Genomic DNA, 19,148 nt, shown 5'->3' on the forward strand with positions numbered 1-19,148 from the left:
TTGTTATAATTTTGACTAAAATGATGCAAAAATAATAATTAAAAGAAGTATATTTTAATTATACATTAAATAAATTGCTATATATCAAATTATAGCGTTAGATGAAGCCATGAAAACATTTGAAGAAGCTAAAAAAATTGCGACTAGCAAATCATATGATTATCTCGATTCAAGAAACACTGATTTTGATATAGATTATAATGACTTTATAGCAAAGACAAATATGTTGAAAGAGAACATCGGCGAAATTATTGAAAAAAATTATGCTGATGTATGGGAAACACCACAAGGTATACGGTTTTTAACGCGATTTGAAAAGGTAATAAATATATTCAACTTTTTAATAAATCCTCAAGAAATATTTACGCAACATTTTTAAATTATTTATTTTTTTAAATATAAATATAAATATACAAATGTTCTTTTCCTAAATATTTTTTAAGGTCAGTGAAAAAATACCTCTTACAAAATTGGAGGAAAAATATAACATTGTTGTGAAGTATTGCGATAAAGAGATTGATCGAATTTTAAAACTATTCAAACGACAAAGAGATGATCCTCCATTACCGAGACATATGCCGCCTATAGCTGGACGATTGACTTGGGCAAATTCTTTGAAGTAAATAAAATAATTATACTAGTCTGTGAATTCATACTTTTGGATTATTGCTTGAACAAACTTTATCGTTTCTTGTAATTTTTTAGGTGCTAAATTAAATACAAATATTTTCAAACAATTTTTTATCACAATATCTAAAATTTGTTTATATATAATTATTTAAAAATTAAAGAAATATTAAGAATTATATAAATTAAGATATATATTCTTAAATGTAAAGAAAAAAAATCTTTGTTAGAGTGCATCTGGACGAATTAATGGCATCTGTATCAAATCATCCTGTTCTAAAAACATTACCATTGACTGCCGATTTGGTGAAAAGATATAATCATGTAATTGCTATTCTGAAACAATATCAGACCGATATTGCTGAGATTTGGACGCATCAAAATTCTTGGGTCATCGAGGATTGTTTAAAACGGTCAGTTTTTAAATTCAATAATCGATAATTGATTCTGCTTTCTTAAAACACATATATAATCACAGATATTTATATATTGAATAATAATTATTATGACAAAATTATTAATATAAAATTATTATAAATAATTATTATTATAATTATTTAATATAATTAACAGACCGCTGCTTGTAGTCGACGAGAAATCAGCAAAAGTAAAAGTCAACCTGGAAAACCGAGTCGTTCTTCTATTTCGTGAGGCCGATTGTTTAGCAAAAATAAATTTGGAGATTCCAATTGTTGCACTAACAATATTAGCAAAAAAAGATTATTTTACTTTAATTACGGATTCGCTCCAACTTATAATCGAAGAATTTGTTTGTACTGCAAAACGTGTAAAACTAGAAGTTCGCCCATTATTGTTACCGCATTTAGTTTGCGTTGCATCGTTATTAGAACTCGGTTTAACAACTTTGACCTGGACCAAGCCAGATTGGAAAGATTTTTGCCACAACACGAAAGAGCAGATCAAAAATTTTGATATTCTTATCACAAGAGTACACGACGTATACGATAATAGGTATAATGGAAATAAAATAAAAAAATAAAATTGCTTGTTCTAAAAACAAATTTTTGGATAATAAAATAAATATGTGTGTGCTTAAAAAAATAAATTTGTTTCATAACAATTAATTAATTAATTGATGCTAAATTAATCGCTAAATAATAATTTTTTTGCTAAAGTTTGAAGAGCATTTAGAGACTTACAAAATTATACAAGTTAATTGAATAATGGTTGTGCCAGGATTTTGCAGGTATTGACAAGTATGCGGAAAGTAACTTTGCATGCTCTGCCAGAGTCCGATCAACCATGGACAATAGAGGAATTCATAGAGAAGAACGAGGAAATATGTAGAAATGCAGCAGTAGATTTGCATCGTAAAAGTACAATGATCGAAGAAGCAGTGGAAGAAGTATTGCAGCTTGTTAGAAAGGCTACAGATAGCTTTAAAAGTAATTCCAATCAATTTGATTTTCTTACTAGTGAAGGTAATGTATTAATGTTAATGTATTAATGTAGTCTTTATTGTAAATTTTGCAATTAAAATATGAGCTTTTGTACCATTCCATTTTAACCGTCGAAATACTATTAACGACGACCAGTCTTACGGAAGTTGAATTATTTATCTTTTTTAACACACACACACACACACACACACACACACACATATATATATATATAAAGTATGTGTCTCATCTCATTTGCAATACTTGTTTATAAATTATTTGATAAATATTGCAATTCTGGTGACAACAGTTAAAGATTTTGACAATTTAATCACAGTTACTGTAAAAATAGCAAGAAGATACATATTTACAGCTATTAAAAATTTTCTACATTTTCTATAAAAAAAAATACTGAAATAATTTTTATCTTTTCTATTTTTTTTTAAATGAAGGAGCGGAAGGAGAAGAAGCAACAGAACAAACAAGTCAACAAGATTGGTCCGTGGTATGGAATTATTTCGATGAGCCTCATCAATTATTGACGACACCCGGTACTTTACCCAAAGGCATGCAAGAAATGGTTCGAAATGCGGTATCTGAGATGAGACGATATTATTCTAGAAAAATCGTGGATGTATTAATAAAGATCACCAGAGTATCTCTAGATGCAATCAGGAAACGATTCATTCGAGAAATTGATTCGGGTATTTTTATAAAACTTTTGGTAAAATCTTCATACTATTAAAATAAACGCATCCTTAGCTTAATAAAAAAAGATTTAAGCTATTTTATTTATAAAACATTTCATAAATCTCTTCAATTATATTTAAAATTAATTATATTTTATAGAAACAATTCCGAATCCGGTGTTTTTATTACATGCAACACTGATGATTCCGGCAGTAACAGTTAAATCTAGTCTGGATGATATTCAAGAAGCATTGACATCAGTTGGAAAAGTTATTACAGGTGTTGCGAAAGGAGTGGCGCAGTGGAATTCTAGAGGAAACAAAGTAAAAGGATTATATTAATAAAATAAAATTTTTGAAATATTTAATACATCATTTTTATATTATTCGATTATTAGAGCATGTGGAAAAATCTTCCCTACCCATCCAAACGAAATCTAGCTAATGTCGTGTTGCGAGCACATAGTAATGCCGCGAAACAGAAAGAAGAACCAGAAGATATGAAAACTAGAAGGCGAAGACTTTATAAAATTCTCTCTGAAGAGAGACCCGTATTTCCAGTTCAAGAAAGAAACTTTTACACGATGGTGATGGATAATAAGGAAATTATCAAATTACTCGGCATGTTGAGCACTTGTACAATGGAATTGCGGCAAGTTAGTAATAATAGTATGAGATTTGATATTTATTAATGAATTCAATTACCATGTTGAACTTATAGGATTTGACAGAATTTCTCGATCGTTGGAAACCTTATAAATTTTTGTGGAAAAATGAACGCAGTATACGAGAATTGTTACAAATCTCTTTGTCAGAATTTGAAACTACTCTTCGCAAACACAGTGAACTTGAAGATCGATTGGCCACTGAGCCAGATATGATCATATTTGGTACATCGATTGCTGTGTCGACGGAAAAACTGAAATATGGTGTTTATACAGAAATCAAAGGTATAACATTAATATAATATAATATTATTTGAATATTACAATTATATATTCAATTATAAATTACTATAAGTAATATATTTTAAAAACGTATTTAATCCTTAAGGTAAGTAATACAAATTTTACAAAAAAATCAATCCATAACAAAAATAAAAATTGGAGCATAAATAGAAGAGAAAGTAACAGAAGTAAATGATTTCTAGAGCGTAAACGTCTTTTATATTTTATTTCAATTTTCGCCTGCTAGAGAAACATCGTTTATGCACTATCCTCTTATATATTTCAATTTATACTATAAAAGAAATACAGAGTACAAAAATAATAATTCCTACACACAGGTTGCACACATAAAATTGGTCAAGCAATGAAAAAGAAGTATCGTCGTGAAATGGAATATGTTTATGCATTAATGAACGAAATGGATCGTAAATTAGATCATCAAATTCGCGATCTGGATGACGTACGTCTCATTATGGATACCCTCAAAAAGATTCGAGAACAAGAGGTCGACATGGAACTGAAAATTGATCCCATTGAAGAAGCTTTTAATATAGTCACAAGATATGAGGTACCTGTAGACCAGGAATGCTTGGAGCAGGTAGATAATCTGAGAGACACCTGGCAGAAATTGTTGGCACGAGCGCAAGAAAGTCATGTCTTGCTATTGAATTTACAACCACAATTCGAGAACGATTTAAGAAATAATCTGGAGAAATTCCGTGCCGATAACGAAATGTATTGCGAAGAATACAAATCATCTGGGCCGATGCAACCAGGTTTGAGCCCCCGTGATGCTTCAGACAGACAAATATTGTTCCAGAACAGGTTTGATGGTATGTGGCGAAAATTACAAACATATCAAAGCGGCGAAGAGCTTTTTGGTTTGCCTATCACAGATTATCCAGAGCTTTCACAAATCAGAAAGGAATTGAATTTATTGCAAAAGTTATACAAACTTTATAATGATGTCATCGACAGAGTTAGCAGCTATTATGATATTCCATGGGGTGAGGTAAGAAATTATACTATCACCGTTTTTTATGTAAGATATTTATAATGTGTAAGTTTTTTTAATGTATAATTTAAATTATATCTATTATTTTAATTTTAATTTTATTAGTAATAAAATTTAAAAAATTATTTGTAAACTTTCTTAGTAATACACGCAAATTGTTATATAAATTTAATAATTGTATAAATTATTTAGGTAAATATCGAAGAAATAAACAATGAGCTGATGGAGTTTCAAAATCGCTGTCGCAAATTACCAAAAGGATTAAAAGAATGGCCAGCGTTCTTTGCGCTTAAAAAGACAATCGATGATTTCAACGATATGTGTCCTCTTCTCGAGCTGATGGCAAATAAAGCAATGAAACCGCGCCATTGGCAAAGAATTATAGAAGTTACAGGATATTCATTCGATCTTGAAAGCGAAGGTTTCTGTCTTAAAAATATTCTTGAAGCGCCGCTTTTGAAAAACAAAGAAGACATCGAAGATATTTGTATATCAGCTATGAAGGAAAAAGATATTGAGGCTAAATTAAGGACAGTAGTAAACGAATGGTCATCTCACGAGTTGACTTTCATGACATTCAATAACAGGGGAGAATTATTACTTAGAGGAGACACAACAGCAGAAACTATAAGTCAGTTAGAAGACAGCTTGATGGTTCTTGGTTCACTCATGTCAAATCGCTACAATGCACCTTTTAGAAAGCAAATACAACAGTGGCTCAGTGATTTATCTAACACAAATGAGATCCTCGAAAGATGGTTACTTGTACAAAACATGTGGGTTTATCTCGAAGCGGTATTTGTGGGCGGTGATATTGCGAAACAATTGCCAAAGGAAGCCAAAAGATTTAGCAAGATTGACAAAAGTTGGCAAAAAATTATGCAACGCGCTCACGAAACACCAGGAGTTGTACCCTGTTGTGTAGGCGATGACTTGTTAAAGCAACTTCTGCCACATTTGCAAGAGCAATTAGAACTATGTCAAAAATCTCTGAGTGGGTAAGTATAAGATTAGTGATGTGTACATAATTCTTCCTTCTTAGCAAACTCAAAAGGAATTTTAAGTAAAACACAAACTAACAGTAACATTAATATCATATTTCCATTCAACGATATAAATATAATAACACATGTTAAGGGGACATTAGATACATTGTTGAGTAGAAAATTATAATATTTGTAATGTTATTGTTTATTATAGTTTGTATTCTGCGGATTTTGATTGTTAATACTTTCACTTTAATGTAGCAACTGCACCTTTAATATAACATATTATAGACAAGGGATACTTTTTAATTAATATTTGTTTATAAAAATTATTTTCTTTAATGCCATTCTCTTTAATCTTAGATATTTAGAGAAAAAGCGCATGATGTTTCCAAGGTTTTTCTTTGTTTCTGACCCTGCGCTCTTAGAAATACTTGGCCAAGCGTCCGATTCTCATACTATACAAAATCATCTATTATCTATTTTCGATAATACGCGTTACGTAAAATTTCATGACATCGAATATAATAAAATGACAGCTATTATTTCATCAGAAGGTGAAACTATACAAGTAAGTATGTATATTTAATAAAGGTAACAATGTTTTATACAACTCTTAAATATTATCTTCAAAATATAGATATATGTGTATATATTTGTACTTAAATTTGTGTAATGTTAACATAAGTTTTGGAAACTAATAATTTTTAAATAAATAAAATTAAATTTGTTTGCAACTTTTTTTTAAAGCTGGAAAGAGCTGTAAGAGCAGAAGGTTCTGTGGAAACATGGTTGATGCAATTATTACAAACGTCTCAACTTTCTTTGCATTCTATCATCCGTCAATGCTACAGCATGATTAATGATGCAAATTTCAATTTATTGAACTTTCTCGACAAAATGCCTGCTCAGATAGGTTTGTTAGGCATTCAAATGATTTGGACACGAGATGGCGAACTGGCTCTGGCTCAAGCTCGCGCCGATAAAAAAATTATGACAGAAACGAATAATAAATTCCTTGATCTTTTAAATACATTAATCGATCAAACCACGAGAGATCTTAGTAAAATAGAACGAATTAAATTCGAAACATTGATTACTATACATGTCCACCAACGTGATATTTTTGACATTTTGGTATGTTATTAAATTAAAATTTTTGTGTACAGATGCAATGTATTAGAAACATAATACATAAATCTAATCTACATAGAATCTTAGATGTAACGGACAGATACAGTCATTTATACATATTCCATTTATTTAGTGTCGTCTGAATGTGCGGTCAATGAATGATTTCGAATGGTTGAAGCAATGCAGGTTTTATTTTAAAGAAGATTTAGACAAAACTTCTATATGCATCACAGATGTTCATTTTACCTACCAAAATGAATACTTAGGATGTACCGAAAGATTGGTTATTACACCATTAACCGATAGGTAAATGCAATCGTATTTTACGACATTGTACACCTTATTTCAGATTTTATATATTTTAGATGTTATATAACATTAGCGCAAGCCTTATCAATGTCAATGGGAGGCTCTCCTTGCGGTCCAGCAGGAACTGGCAAAACAGAAACTGTAAAAGACATGGGGAAGACTTTAGCAAAATACGTCGTAGTCTTCAATTGCTCTGATCAAATGGATTATCGAGGATTAGGTCGTATTTATAAGGGATTGGCACAAAGCGGTTCATGGGGTTGTTTCGATGAATTTAACAGAATTGAATTACCAGTTCTGTCCGTCGCCGCACAACAAGTTGCCGTAGTGCTTGCCGCAAAAAAGGAAAAAAAGAAGCAATTTATTTTCACAGATGGAGATCAAGTTGATATGTTTCCAGAACTTGGAATATTCATTACTATGGTAATCTGTATCATGCAACATAGTAGAATAAGAAACATGATTCTCTAAATGAAAATTTATTATTACATTTTTTCTAAATGACAAAATTTGCTAAAATTATACATATTATATATAAGAGGTACATTTTTATGTTTATCTTTCTTATGATAAATAATTTTTTCATATTTATGCAACTTTGTTTTTTTATAATGGTTTGATAATTACTTAATAACGATTAAGATACGTATTAGAACGTATAAAAATATTTCAATATTATGTAAATTATAGAATCCTGGATATGCAGGACGAAAAGAATTGCCAGAGAACTTGAAAATACAATTTCGCACAGTAGCTATGATGGTACCTGATCGTCAGATTATTATACGTGTAAAACTAGCTAGTTGTGGATTTTTAGAGAATATTACACTTGCTCGTAAATTTTATACTCTTTATAAATTGTGCGAAGAGCAGTTGACCAAACAGGTAACATTATTATGTACTAAAAAGAAAAAAGAGAAAGACATTAAAAAGAAGAAGGATTAAAATTTATTATAATATTTTACAATATATTTACAATATATCTCAGGTTCACTATGATTTCGGTCTGCGAAATATATTGTCTGTGTTAAGAACTTTAGGAGCGGCAAAAAGAGTCAATTCTAAGGACACGGAAAGTACGATCGTCATGCGTGTTTTAAGAGACATGAATCTTTCAAAGCTCATAGGTTATTATGCTAATTAATTTAAAAAAAAGATGCATAATTAATCGATACAAAGATATGCTAAAACAATGACATATTTTTCTGTAGATGAGGACGAACCACTCTTCATATCTCTCGTAGCTGACCTATTTCCCAACCAAGTTCTGGAGAAAACATCATATCCTGAATTGGAAGCAGCTATTAATGAACAAGTGGAGCAGGCAGAATTAATTTATCATTCGCCGTGGGTGCTTAAATTAATACAGCTATATGAAACGCAAAGAGTGAGGCATGGCATCATGACGTTAGGTCCGACCGGCGCTGGTAAAACTACTTGTATACATATTTTGATGAAAGCACTAACACAATGTGGTAATTCCCATAGGTAATGTATTAGAATATGTATATTGATTGGTACAAATATGTATATCTCTGAGTAATATGTATATCATATGTATCAAATATGTATATCTCTTCTATAAAATATTGCAAATTATTTAAAGCTTTTTCGATAAATTAATAAACATTTAAAATATAATAACAAATTATTTATAAATTAACTTTTACTAGAATTTATGTACAAATAATTTATTTAATTTTAGAGAAATGAGAATGAATCCAAAAAGTATAACAGCCGCTCAGATGTTTGGCCGTTTAGATGTTGCAACGAATGATTGGACAGATGGGATTTTCTCAGCTTTGTGGCGTAAAACACTGAAATTAAAGAAGGGTGAACATGTATGGCTAGTGCTTGATGGTCCCGTTGATAGTATTTGGATAGAAAATTTAAATTCTGTATTGGATGATAATAAAACATTGACTTTGGCTAATGGCGATAGATTATCAATGGCGCCAACATGTAAAATTATTTTTGAACCGCATAATATTGATAATGCAAGTCCTGCGACTGTTTCGCGAAACGGTATGGTATATATGAGCTCTTCAGGATTAGATTGGAATCCAGTTGTTACCGCTTGGCTAAAATCACGATCAACATTGGAGCAAGAAATTCTCGAACAATTATTTACAGATTCTTTTGCACAGGTAAATTAATAAAACAATTCTGTCTTTTGCAGACTACATGTTAAATATTTTTATTTTAATGCTAATCATATAAATTAATTATTTTCTTAACTTAAGAAAACATGCTTACTGTTGATCACTATTTGAACAGAAATTAGAATACATACAGAATATATTATATATCTCATTTTAATCAATCCAGTCAATTTTCTCTTCTAATTACATAATTAGAGGATTCATATTATATGAAAAAATTATATAATTCTATTTTAAAAAGTAGAGATGATCTTCATATTTTTTTAGCATTCCATCTAAAAAAAAAACAATATGACCAAAATACGTTTCCCTCGTTCTATTTTTATCTGAAACATTTTTTGTTTCATAAATAATTTCGAAGAAAATTGATTGGATTGATTAAAATGGAACACTCTGTATATGATAGGAAGATAAAATTAATTCATATTTTATTAATTATAAGCATATATTAAAATTTATGTTTTAACTAATATATAAATTTGAAGTACTGTATTTCTAATTTTAATATAAAAATATGTATAATTTTATAATATACATAAAATATAAATAAATTTTTAATTTATCAGGTCTATTCGTGGAGCACTCAAACGTTATCGCTCGCTATCGATGTCTTGCAATGTAATATAGTAAGGCAAATGCTTTGCCTGTTGGAAGGTTTGATACCTCCGGAGACATTATTAGAAGAAACAGAAGATGAAGATATGGAGAGAGACAAACCCCAACCTTTAACGGCAGAATATCTAACACGTCTTTATGTATTCGCGTTAGTGTGGGGTATAGGAGCATTACTAGAAACTGCTGATAGACAAAAATATGACAAGTATCTTCGAGAAAACTTTGATATTTTGGATCTTCCGATTTCTGACAGATATTTGGATGCTACAGTATTTGACTTCTTCGTCACTGATAAAGGCACGTGGGATACGTGGACAAATATGGTGACCAATTACATCTATCCTGAATATTCAACACCTGACTATAGTAATGTTTTGGTGCCTATACCGGATAATGTCAGAATTCAATATTTGATTGACTTAATTGGCTGTCAGGATAAAGCTGTATTGTTAATAGGCGAACAAGGATCTGCCAAAACTGTTATGATGAAATCATATATGAAGAAATCAAATCCAGATACAACTTTGAGTCGCTCTTTCAACTTTAGTTCTGCGACCAGTCCGTATCAATTCCAAAAAACCATTGAAAGTTACGTGGAAAAACGTTTAGGAAATACATTTGGCCCACCAGGCGGTAAGAAGATGTTGGTCTTTGTCGATGACATAAATTTACCGCAAATTAATGAATGGGGTGACCAGATAACCAATGAGATTGTCCGGCAAGTTATGGATATGAAGGGATTTTACTCCTTAGAAAAACCCGGTGACTTCACCGCCATTGTGGATGTAACTTTTCTAGCAGCTATGTGTCAGCCTGGAGGCGGAAGAAATGACATTCCCTCGAGACTCAAGAGACAATTTTGTATTTTTAATTGCACGTTACCTGATAACGCATCAATCGATCGAATTTTTAGCGTTTTAGGTGAAGGACATTACAATATTAAAAGAGGATTTTCTCAAGAAGTTCGACAACTAGTTAAAAAAATGATTCCTTTGACTAGAATATTGTGGGAAAAAACACGCGCAAAACTGTTGCCAACGCCTGCGAAGTTTCACTATGTGTTTAGTCTCCGAGATCTTTCGAGAATTTGGCAAGGCATGGTCGGTACGTTGTCTACAGTCATTGATAAAGAAAGCGTATTGATGTTGCTTTGGAAGCACGAATGTACACGAGTGTTCAGCGATAGATTTACAATACAAAGTGACAAAGATTGGTTTGATAAAGGTTTAATTAATGTTGTAGCTGATATTTTAGGAGAAAAATACGTAAACATGTTAAATCAAGATCCTACTTTCGTCGATTTCATGAGGTTTGTAGTATATAATAGTATATAATTATTGTATTAATATACATTGTAATTTAAAAAATATTGTGCATATTAATAAGAACTTTTTAACGCTAGAGATGCTCCAGAACCAACCGGTGAAGAAGGTGAAGATGCAGATGTAGAACTTCCTAAAGTATATGAACCTGTGTATGATCCTCAAGTGTTAAGAGAGAGATTAGACATGTTTCTGGCACAATTCAACGAAATGCAGAGAGGCGCTGGAATGGATTTAGTATTTTTCCCTGACGCTATGCTACACTTAGTAAAGATATCTAGAGTTATTAGGCATCCAAAAGGCAACGTAATGCTAGTAGGTGTTGGTGGTTCTGGCAAACAAAGTCTTACAAAGTTATCCTCTTTTATTGCCGGGTATAAAACGTTTCAAATCACCTTGACTAGATCTTATAACGTGGCCAATTTCTTAGAAGACCTAAGATTTCTGTATCGCACTTGCGGCACTCAAGGCAAAGGTACAACATTTATCTTCACTGATCTCGATATCAAAGAGGAAGGTTTCCTTGAATATCTAAACAATATCTTGAGTTCCGGAGTTATTAGCAATTTATTTACACGTGACGAGCAAGCGGAAATCATCTCAGAGTTAACACCTATTTTGAGAAGAGAAAATCCTAAAAAAACACTTAATAATGAATTAGTAATGGATTTCTTTTTGCAAAGAACTTGTCAAAATTTACATGTCGTTTTCTGTTTCTCTCCTGTGGGAGAAAAGTTCCGGAATCGCGCTCAGCGTTTTCCGGCACTTATTTCAGGTTGCACTATAGACTGGTTCCAACCTTGGCCTAAAAATGCCCTGATTTTGGTTGCTAAACATTTTCTTCATGATTTTGAAATCGCTTGTACCAGTGACGTGAAAGTTGAATTAGTGAATGCGTTAGGATCCATACAAGATATCGTTTCAGAAACATCAATCGAATATTTCCAAAGGTTTCGGCGCGCTACTCATGTGACTCCAAAGTCTTATTTAAATTTCATTAGTGGATACAAAAATATTTATCGATCTAAACAACATGAACTTGGTGAAGGAGCTAAAAGAATGGATACAGGTTTAGCAAAACTCGAAGAGGCATCGATATCAGTTGAAATCTTAAAAAGAGACTTAGCCTTAATGGAACAAGAATTAGTTCAAGCTTCTGAGAAAGCTGAGACAGTACTTTTAGAAGTGACAGAGAGAGCAATGCAAGCTGAAGCTTTTAAGAACCAAGTGCAAAAAGTTAAGGAGAAAGCGGAGCAATTGGTAGCTTGTATAGCTGATGAAAAAGCACTGGCTGAACAAAAGTTAGAGGCAGCGAAACCAGCATTAGAAGAAGCAGAAGCTGCTCTGAATACCATCAAACCTGCTCACATAGCAACAGTGAGAAAGCTGGGTAGACCACCTCATCTTATAATGAGAATTATGGATTGTGTATTGATTTTGTTCCAACGGAAAATCGGATCCGTTGTACCTGACACAACTGCACTGTGCCCTAAACCTTCGTGGGCAGAATCTTTGAAACTAATGGCTAGTACGACGTTTTTATTACAACTACAAAATTATCCAAAAGATATAATCAATAACGAAATGGTTGAGTTGCTACAACCATACTTCAAAATGGAGGATTACAATATGGAAACAGCCAGACGTGTATGCGGCGACGTTGCTGGTCTATTATCGTGGACAAAAGCTATGGCATTCTTTCATTCCGTTAACAAAGAAGTTCTTCCTTTAAAAGCTAACTTAGCACTGCAAGAAGCACGATTAAAACTCGCAATGGAAGATTTGGCAAATGCTGAGCGAGAATTATCCGAAAGAGAAATGGCTTTGCAGACAGTTAAAGAGCAATACGATAGCGCGGTAGCGGAGAAGCAAAGGTTAACAGAAGCTGCAAATGTATGTTTAAGAAAAATGACAGCTGCGACTGCTTTGATAAATGGATTAGGCGGGGAAAAGATTCGATGGACCGAGCAAAGTGGAGAATTTAAGATTCAACTGGGACGGTTAGTCGGAGACGTTTTGTTGGCAACTGGATTTTTGTCATATTGTGGACCTTATAATCAACAGTATCGAGCCAGCTTAGTGACTGCGTGGATGAATATACTGACTAATAAATTTATACCTTTCACTAAAAATTTAAACATAACGAATATGCTCGTTGACACAGCAACAATGTCAGAATGGACTCTTCAAGGATTACCGAATGACGAGTTATCTGTTCAAAATGCGCTTATTGTCACGAAATCTTCATCTTATCCGCTTCTTGTGGATCCTCAAAATCAAGGAAAAATGTGGATCAAGAATAAGGAGAGCACAAACGAGTTGCAAATTACTTCACTAAATCATAAGTATTTCCGAACTCATCTTGAGGATAGTCTTTCATTAGGTAGACCATTATTGATCGAGGATGTCGCAGAAGAACTTGATCCGGTACTCGATAATGTACTTGAAAAAAATTTCATTAAATCAGGATCTATTGAGAAGGTCATCGTTGGAGATAAAGAATGTGATGTAATGCCAGGATTCATGCTATATATTACTACCAAATTACCAAATCCAGCATACAGTCCAGAAATATCTGCAAAGACATCGATTATTGATTTTACCGTGACAATGTTAGGTTTAGAAGATCAATTGTTAGGTCGAGTGATACTTATGGAGAAAGCCGATTTAGAAGCGGAAAGAGTCGCTCTATTCGAATCAGTCTTGACTAATCAACGTTCGATGAAGGAACTCGAAAGTACATTGTTACATAGACTTACATCTTCAGAAGGTTCTTTAGTAGACGATGAAGCTTTAATAACTGTTCTTCAAGAAACCAAAACTACGGCCGAATCAGTAAATGAAAAGCTGCAAGTATCCGCTCTTACTGAAAAAAAAATCACATTGGCACGCGAAGAATTTCGTGCAGTTGCGTCAAGAGGATCCATTTTGTATTTTTTGATAGTCGAAATGAGCAATGTCAATGTGATGTATCAAAATTCATTGAGACAATTCTTGACAATCTTTGATAATTCAATTACAAAATCTATGAAGAGTCTTATAACTTCTGAGCGGATAAACATTATTCTACGCCATCTCACATATGAAGTTTGGGCGTTTACTCTGAGAAGTCTTTATGAGAGGCATAAATCTCTATTTACATTGATGCTAAGTATGAAGATAGATTGTCATAAAGGTGCTATTTCACATGCAGAATTCAATGCCTTTATAAAAGGTGGAGCATCCTTAGATCTTAATGCAGTAACACCAAAACCATTTAAATGGATACTTGATATAACATGGCTAAATTTAGTCGAAATAAGCAGACTAGATGTATTCTCAGATATACTAACAAAAATTGAATTCAATGAAAAGGAATGGAGAATATGGTACGAAAAAGAGAAACCAGAAGAAGAAGATTTACCTTGCGGTTATCAAAAAAGTCTTGATGTGTTCCGAAAATTATTACTTATTAGATCATGGAGCCCTGACAGAACTTTATCCCAGGCGAGAAAATATATCACCGAATCCTTGGGTAAAGAATACGGAGAGGCTAAAATATTAGATTTAGAAACAACGTGGTTAGAATCTGAAACTAGGACGCCACTGATATGCTTATTGTCTATAGGATCCGATCCGAGTCCTCAAATTACAGCATTAGCTAAACAAAAAACGATTTGTAAGTTAGTAATTTAATTAATTGTTTTCGTTACACAAAGAAAATTTAAGTCTTTCATAACAAAAACAAATTATTTATTAATAATATTTTTGGTGTTATAGCATTAAATTTAGTATCTATGGGGCAAGGCCAAGAGCTCCATGCTCGAAGAATGATTAGCGAAGCTATGAGTACGGGTGGTTGGGTTCTGTTACAAAATATTCATTTGTCATTGCCTTTTTGTACGGAAGTAATGGATGCTCTTGTTGAAACAGAAACTGTTCACGAAGTGTTCAGATTATGGATGACAACTGAAGTACATCCTCAATTTCCCATCGGTTTGCTACAGGTTAAAGTTCTAGTCCATAATGTGTATTTAACATATCTAATTCTTAACTATAATATAAACATATCGATTGTTATATATATGGAAAGAAGAATTTTGCGAAATAAATTTAAAGAAATATAATAAATATAGAAAATATGTTTCAGATGGCAATCAAATTCACAAATGAACCACCTCAAGGCATAAGAGCTAGTTTGAAAAGAACTTATCAAGCAGTAACTCAAGATGCATTGGATTACAGTACTCAATCGCAGTGGCCGCCCTTGTTATATGCTGTTGCATTTTTACACACTGTAGTACAAGAGAGAAGAAAATTTGGACCGCTCGGTTGGAATATACCTTATGAATTTAATCAAGCAGATTTTGCAGCATCGGTTCAGTTCATACAGAATCACTTGGATGATATGGATCCTAAAAAAGGTGTTTCCTGGCCGACGGTCTGCTATATGCTTGGAGAGGTTTTCGATCTTTTTTTTATTTTCATTAAATAAATATAAATCTAACGCTATATTATATTTTTTATAAAATAATTGAACAAAAGAGCAAATAAGACAGAGGTATTGTAGTTGGTAATCATAAATTACAGAAAATGTCAAAATATTTTATACTTACTTTCATATTACTTACTTTACATTTTTAGGTCCAATATGGCGGTAGAGTTACAGACGATTTTGACAAACGTTTATTAACTACTTTCACTTATGTCTGGTTTTGCGATGTGTTGTTACGACCCGGCTTTGAATTTTATCGAGGATATAGAGTACCTCAGACCAGAAATCTTCAGGGATATCTAGATTACATTGATAGTTTACCTGCGACCGACACACCAGAAGTCTTTGGACTACATCCAAACGCCGACATTACTTATCAGATTAATACAGCAAAAGGAATACTTGATACAATTCTTAATGTACAGCCGAAAGAAGGTAGTGCACAGGGAGGTGAAACTAGAGAAAACGTCGTGTATAAATTAGCCAATGATATGCTATCTAAATTGCCCAAGCAATACAATTCGTTTGAAGTAAAAGAAGCGCTTCAAAGAATGGGTCCATTATTGCCTATGAACATTTTTCTAAGACAAGAAATAGACCGGTAATATTCCTTTTCGTCTATCATAAAATGAGTTTAAATATAATGTCTGTGAAATACTATTATATGTTTTATATATTGTAGTAAAAAAGATAAGACAAATCATTATTTTTTTAATTTTCTTAACTACGATTCTTTTTAGAATTTCGCGAGTTATCAAAGAAGTACAAAGTACTTTAACGGATTTAAAGCTGGCCATTGAAGGTACCATAATAATGAGTCAAGGTTTACGAAAATCATTGGATGCGATGTATGACGCACGTATCCCAGATAAATGGTTAAAAATATCTTGGGAATCGGCAACTTTAGGTTTCTGGTATACGGAGCTTTTAGAAAGAGACCATCAGTTCAGACAATGGTGCATTCATGGTCGTCCAAGAGTATTTTGGATGACCGGATTTTTTAATCCACAAGGATTTTTAACGGCTATGAGACAGGTAAGCATTAAAAATCGTAATGTTAATAAATTTATATCACATACATATATAAAAAATATACAAGGTGTATCCTGAGTACGTTAAAAGATTTTAAAGGGTGATTCTCTCCTCACATAAATTCAAGACGAATACTCATATGATTATATTTTATATTCGAAACGATTTAGTTTTAAAGATACATAATGTAAAAATTAAAAAAAAATTGTTTTTCCCAAAAATTTTGGAATATTTTGATGAAACTTTATACGTGTTTAAAGAACACAAAGTTTCATCTTTTTTCGAGTTATACAGGGTGCGTCAAAATCCGAACAAATCGAACAATTTCTTTAAACAAAATGTTTTTAATGAAAAGTTAAATATTATAAAAAATCTTTTTACATGGCCCTTGGGGGATCCCTGTAGAGCATAATTATTCGATATATCCCTCATTAGCTTGAATGACCTCTATTCTCGGACGTCTGAAGCGTTCACACGCACGCTGTAATGCGCTGCCCATGCCGACGAATGCTTCAATAGCGGTCCTTGACATCACATTGGGATGCCGAGACTTGTTTGTGACCCTTTTAACTACGCTCCATACGTAGTAGTCCAAGGGATTTAAATCTGGGCTATTGGGAAGCCAGAATGGGAGCTGAGACGAGCAACTTGACTTGTCCTGGCAGCTTCAGTGAACATCTGTCGTATCTTTAATGTGTACGATTTGTATCGAAGATTCTCCTCGGCAATTTGACGCATTGTTGGCTCGCTTACACCAACAATCGATGCTAATTTTCGCAACGATTGCCTTGAGTCATCCGAAATCAGCGCTTGAATCCTTTCAACGACTGCGAGAATCCTCGCAGCGCGTTCTTTCGAGTGACTCTTCCTCGCTGACATACTGGAACCTTTGTTGGACTGTTCTAAAATATATTTTTTGTCACAATGTCATAAACGGTTGATTTCGAATATCCAAAGAACCGAATTATTATTTGTTGAGCGCCCAGCGCGAAGACTTTCGATGATCACGGTTCTTTGATTATACTCCGCACTTGGTTTCAACATCGCGCATTTGAAAATAACTGTTTATTAGAAGCATCAGGCTTTCTCAGACGCCAACAACAATCTCTGGCGGAGGCACAATATATCGGAAAATGTAAATTGTCCAGATTTTGCTGACGCACCCTATTTTATTACTTTTTTTATTCAATCAGAGATAGTCCAAAGATAAGTAGATATACTTTTTCGAAAAAAAAAACTGGTGTGCTACTGATTTTTCTTAAATTTGAAATTCTTCTATGCTAATTGAGACGATCAACAGAAAAAAGATTTCTTTAAAATTTTCGGTAGAATGAGCCATTTCCGAAAAAGAAATAAATTTCAAACGCAAATCAGTGACGTAATAATTTTTTCATAAAAAAAAGAGTATTCGCTTATCCTCTTAGGTCCACTCCTAAATGAATAAAAAAGCGATGTATAGTCTTAAAAGATAAGGTTTTATATCTTTCAAACACATACAAAGTTTTTTCAAAATAACCCAAATGATTTTTGAAAAAACAAAATTTTTTTCAATTTTGACACCATATACTTTTTAAATTAAACCGTTTCGAACATATAATCATTTTCGTCTTAAGAGATCCTCTCTTTGTGATACCTTAAAATCTTTTAAAATATTTAGAACACACTCTGCATCCGGTAAATTTTGACAAAGTGCTTACGTATAGATAGAGCGGACTAAACTAATTCGAAAAGTTTAACATTTTGCAATTTAATTTCGTTATAATAACTAGTTCCGTCTTTTATTATTTAAATTGTCTTAACTTCAATTAAATGAATGAATTTTAGGAAGTAACCAGAGCGCATAAGGGTTGGGCTTTAGATTCCGTAGTTTTGCAGAACGTGATTACGCGTTATAATAAAGAGGATATTAAAAATCAGCCTCAGGAAGGGGTTTATGTTCACGGTTTATTTCTGGAAGGAGCATCGCTTGATAGAAAGGCTGGCAAACTCGTTGAGAGTAGATCAAAAGTTCTTTACGAACAAATGCCAGTTATTTATATTTTCGCAATAAATACAACCGCTGGTAAAGATCCAAAATTATATGAGTGTCCTATATATAGGAAGCCTCAAAGAACAGACGCGAAATATGTGGGTTCTATTGACTTTGAAACAGATTATAATCCCCGACATTGGACACTTCGAGGTGTAGCATTGTTATGTGATATTAAATAAAATATTAAAGATGTGTAATAATAACTCAAGAGAGACGCTTCAATAAATTATTTAAAATTATATTTAAATTATATTGGGTATAATATTTTGTGTATTATTCTTATATTGTGATATCTGTCAAATCAAACAATAAAAAATTAATATATTATAGTTAAATGTTTAATAAAAATTAATATAATTAAATGTTTATATATATAAATGTTTATTTCATGTTCAGAATACAAA

The 19,148-nt window shown here is 32.4% G+C and overlaps 1 protein-coding gene across 1 annotated transcript in view; it reads left to right on the plus strand.

Moving 5' to 3' along the window:
* The window catches only part of LOC108688171 (dynein heavy chain 5, axonemal), a 22,307-nt gene extending 3,384 nt beyond the window's left edge, over positions 1-18,923 (plus strand). Inside the window, exons 9-35 of the mRNA XM_018194317.1 lie at positions 96-319; positions 444-619; positions 858-1,040; positions 1,201-1,599; positions 1,825-2,063; positions 2,480-2,731; positions 2,877-3,040; positions 3,115-3,372; positions 3,438-3,666; positions 4,002-4,675; positions 4,871-5,676; positions 6,028-6,166; positions 6,415-6,801; positions 6,932-7,104; positions 7,164-7,530; positions 7,798-7,992; positions 8,096-8,234; positions 8,319-8,595; positions 8,813-9,254; positions 9,836-11,193; positions 11,287-14,864; positions 14,966-15,192; positions 15,336-15,647; positions 15,830-16,281; positions 16,421-16,715; positions 18,537-18,736; positions 18,812-18,923. Of these exons, the coding sequence (XP_018049806.1) occupies positions 96-319; positions 444-619; positions 858-1,040; positions 1,201-1,599; positions 1,825-2,063; positions 2,480-2,731; positions 2,877-3,040; positions 3,115-3,372; positions 3,438-3,666; positions 4,002-4,675; positions 4,871-5,676; positions 6,028-6,166; positions 6,415-6,801; positions 6,932-7,104; positions 7,164-7,530; positions 7,798-7,992; positions 8,096-8,234; positions 8,319-8,595; positions 8,813-9,254; positions 9,836-11,193; positions 11,287-14,864; positions 14,966-15,192; positions 15,336-15,647; positions 15,830-16,281; positions 16,421-16,715; positions 18,537-18,736; positions 18,812-18,923 (12,257 nt within the window). The remainder of the gene's footprint in view (positions 1-95; positions 320-443; positions 620-857; positions 1,041-1,200; positions 1,600-1,824; positions 2,064-2,479; positions 2,732-2,876; positions 3,041-3,114; positions 3,373-3,437; positions 3,667-4,001; positions 4,676-4,870; positions 5,677-6,027; positions 6,167-6,414; positions 6,802-6,931; positions 7,105-7,163; positions 7,531-7,797; positions 7,993-8,095; positions 8,235-8,318; positions 8,596-8,812; positions 9,255-9,835; positions 11,194-11,286; positions 14,865-14,965; positions 15,193-15,335; positions 15,648-15,829; positions 16,282-16,420; positions 16,716-18,536; positions 18,737-18,811) is intronic.
* Positions 18,924-19,148: the final 225 nt, after the last annotated feature.

The sequence above is a fragment of the Atta colombica genome, unplaced genomic scaffold (assembly GCF_001594045.1).
Source record: "Atta colombica isolate Treedump-2 unplaced genomic scaffold, Acol1.0 scaffold226, whole genome shotgun sequence".
Lineage (NCBI taxonomy): Eukaryota > Metazoa > Arthropoda > Insecta > Hymenoptera > Formicidae > Atta > Atta colombica.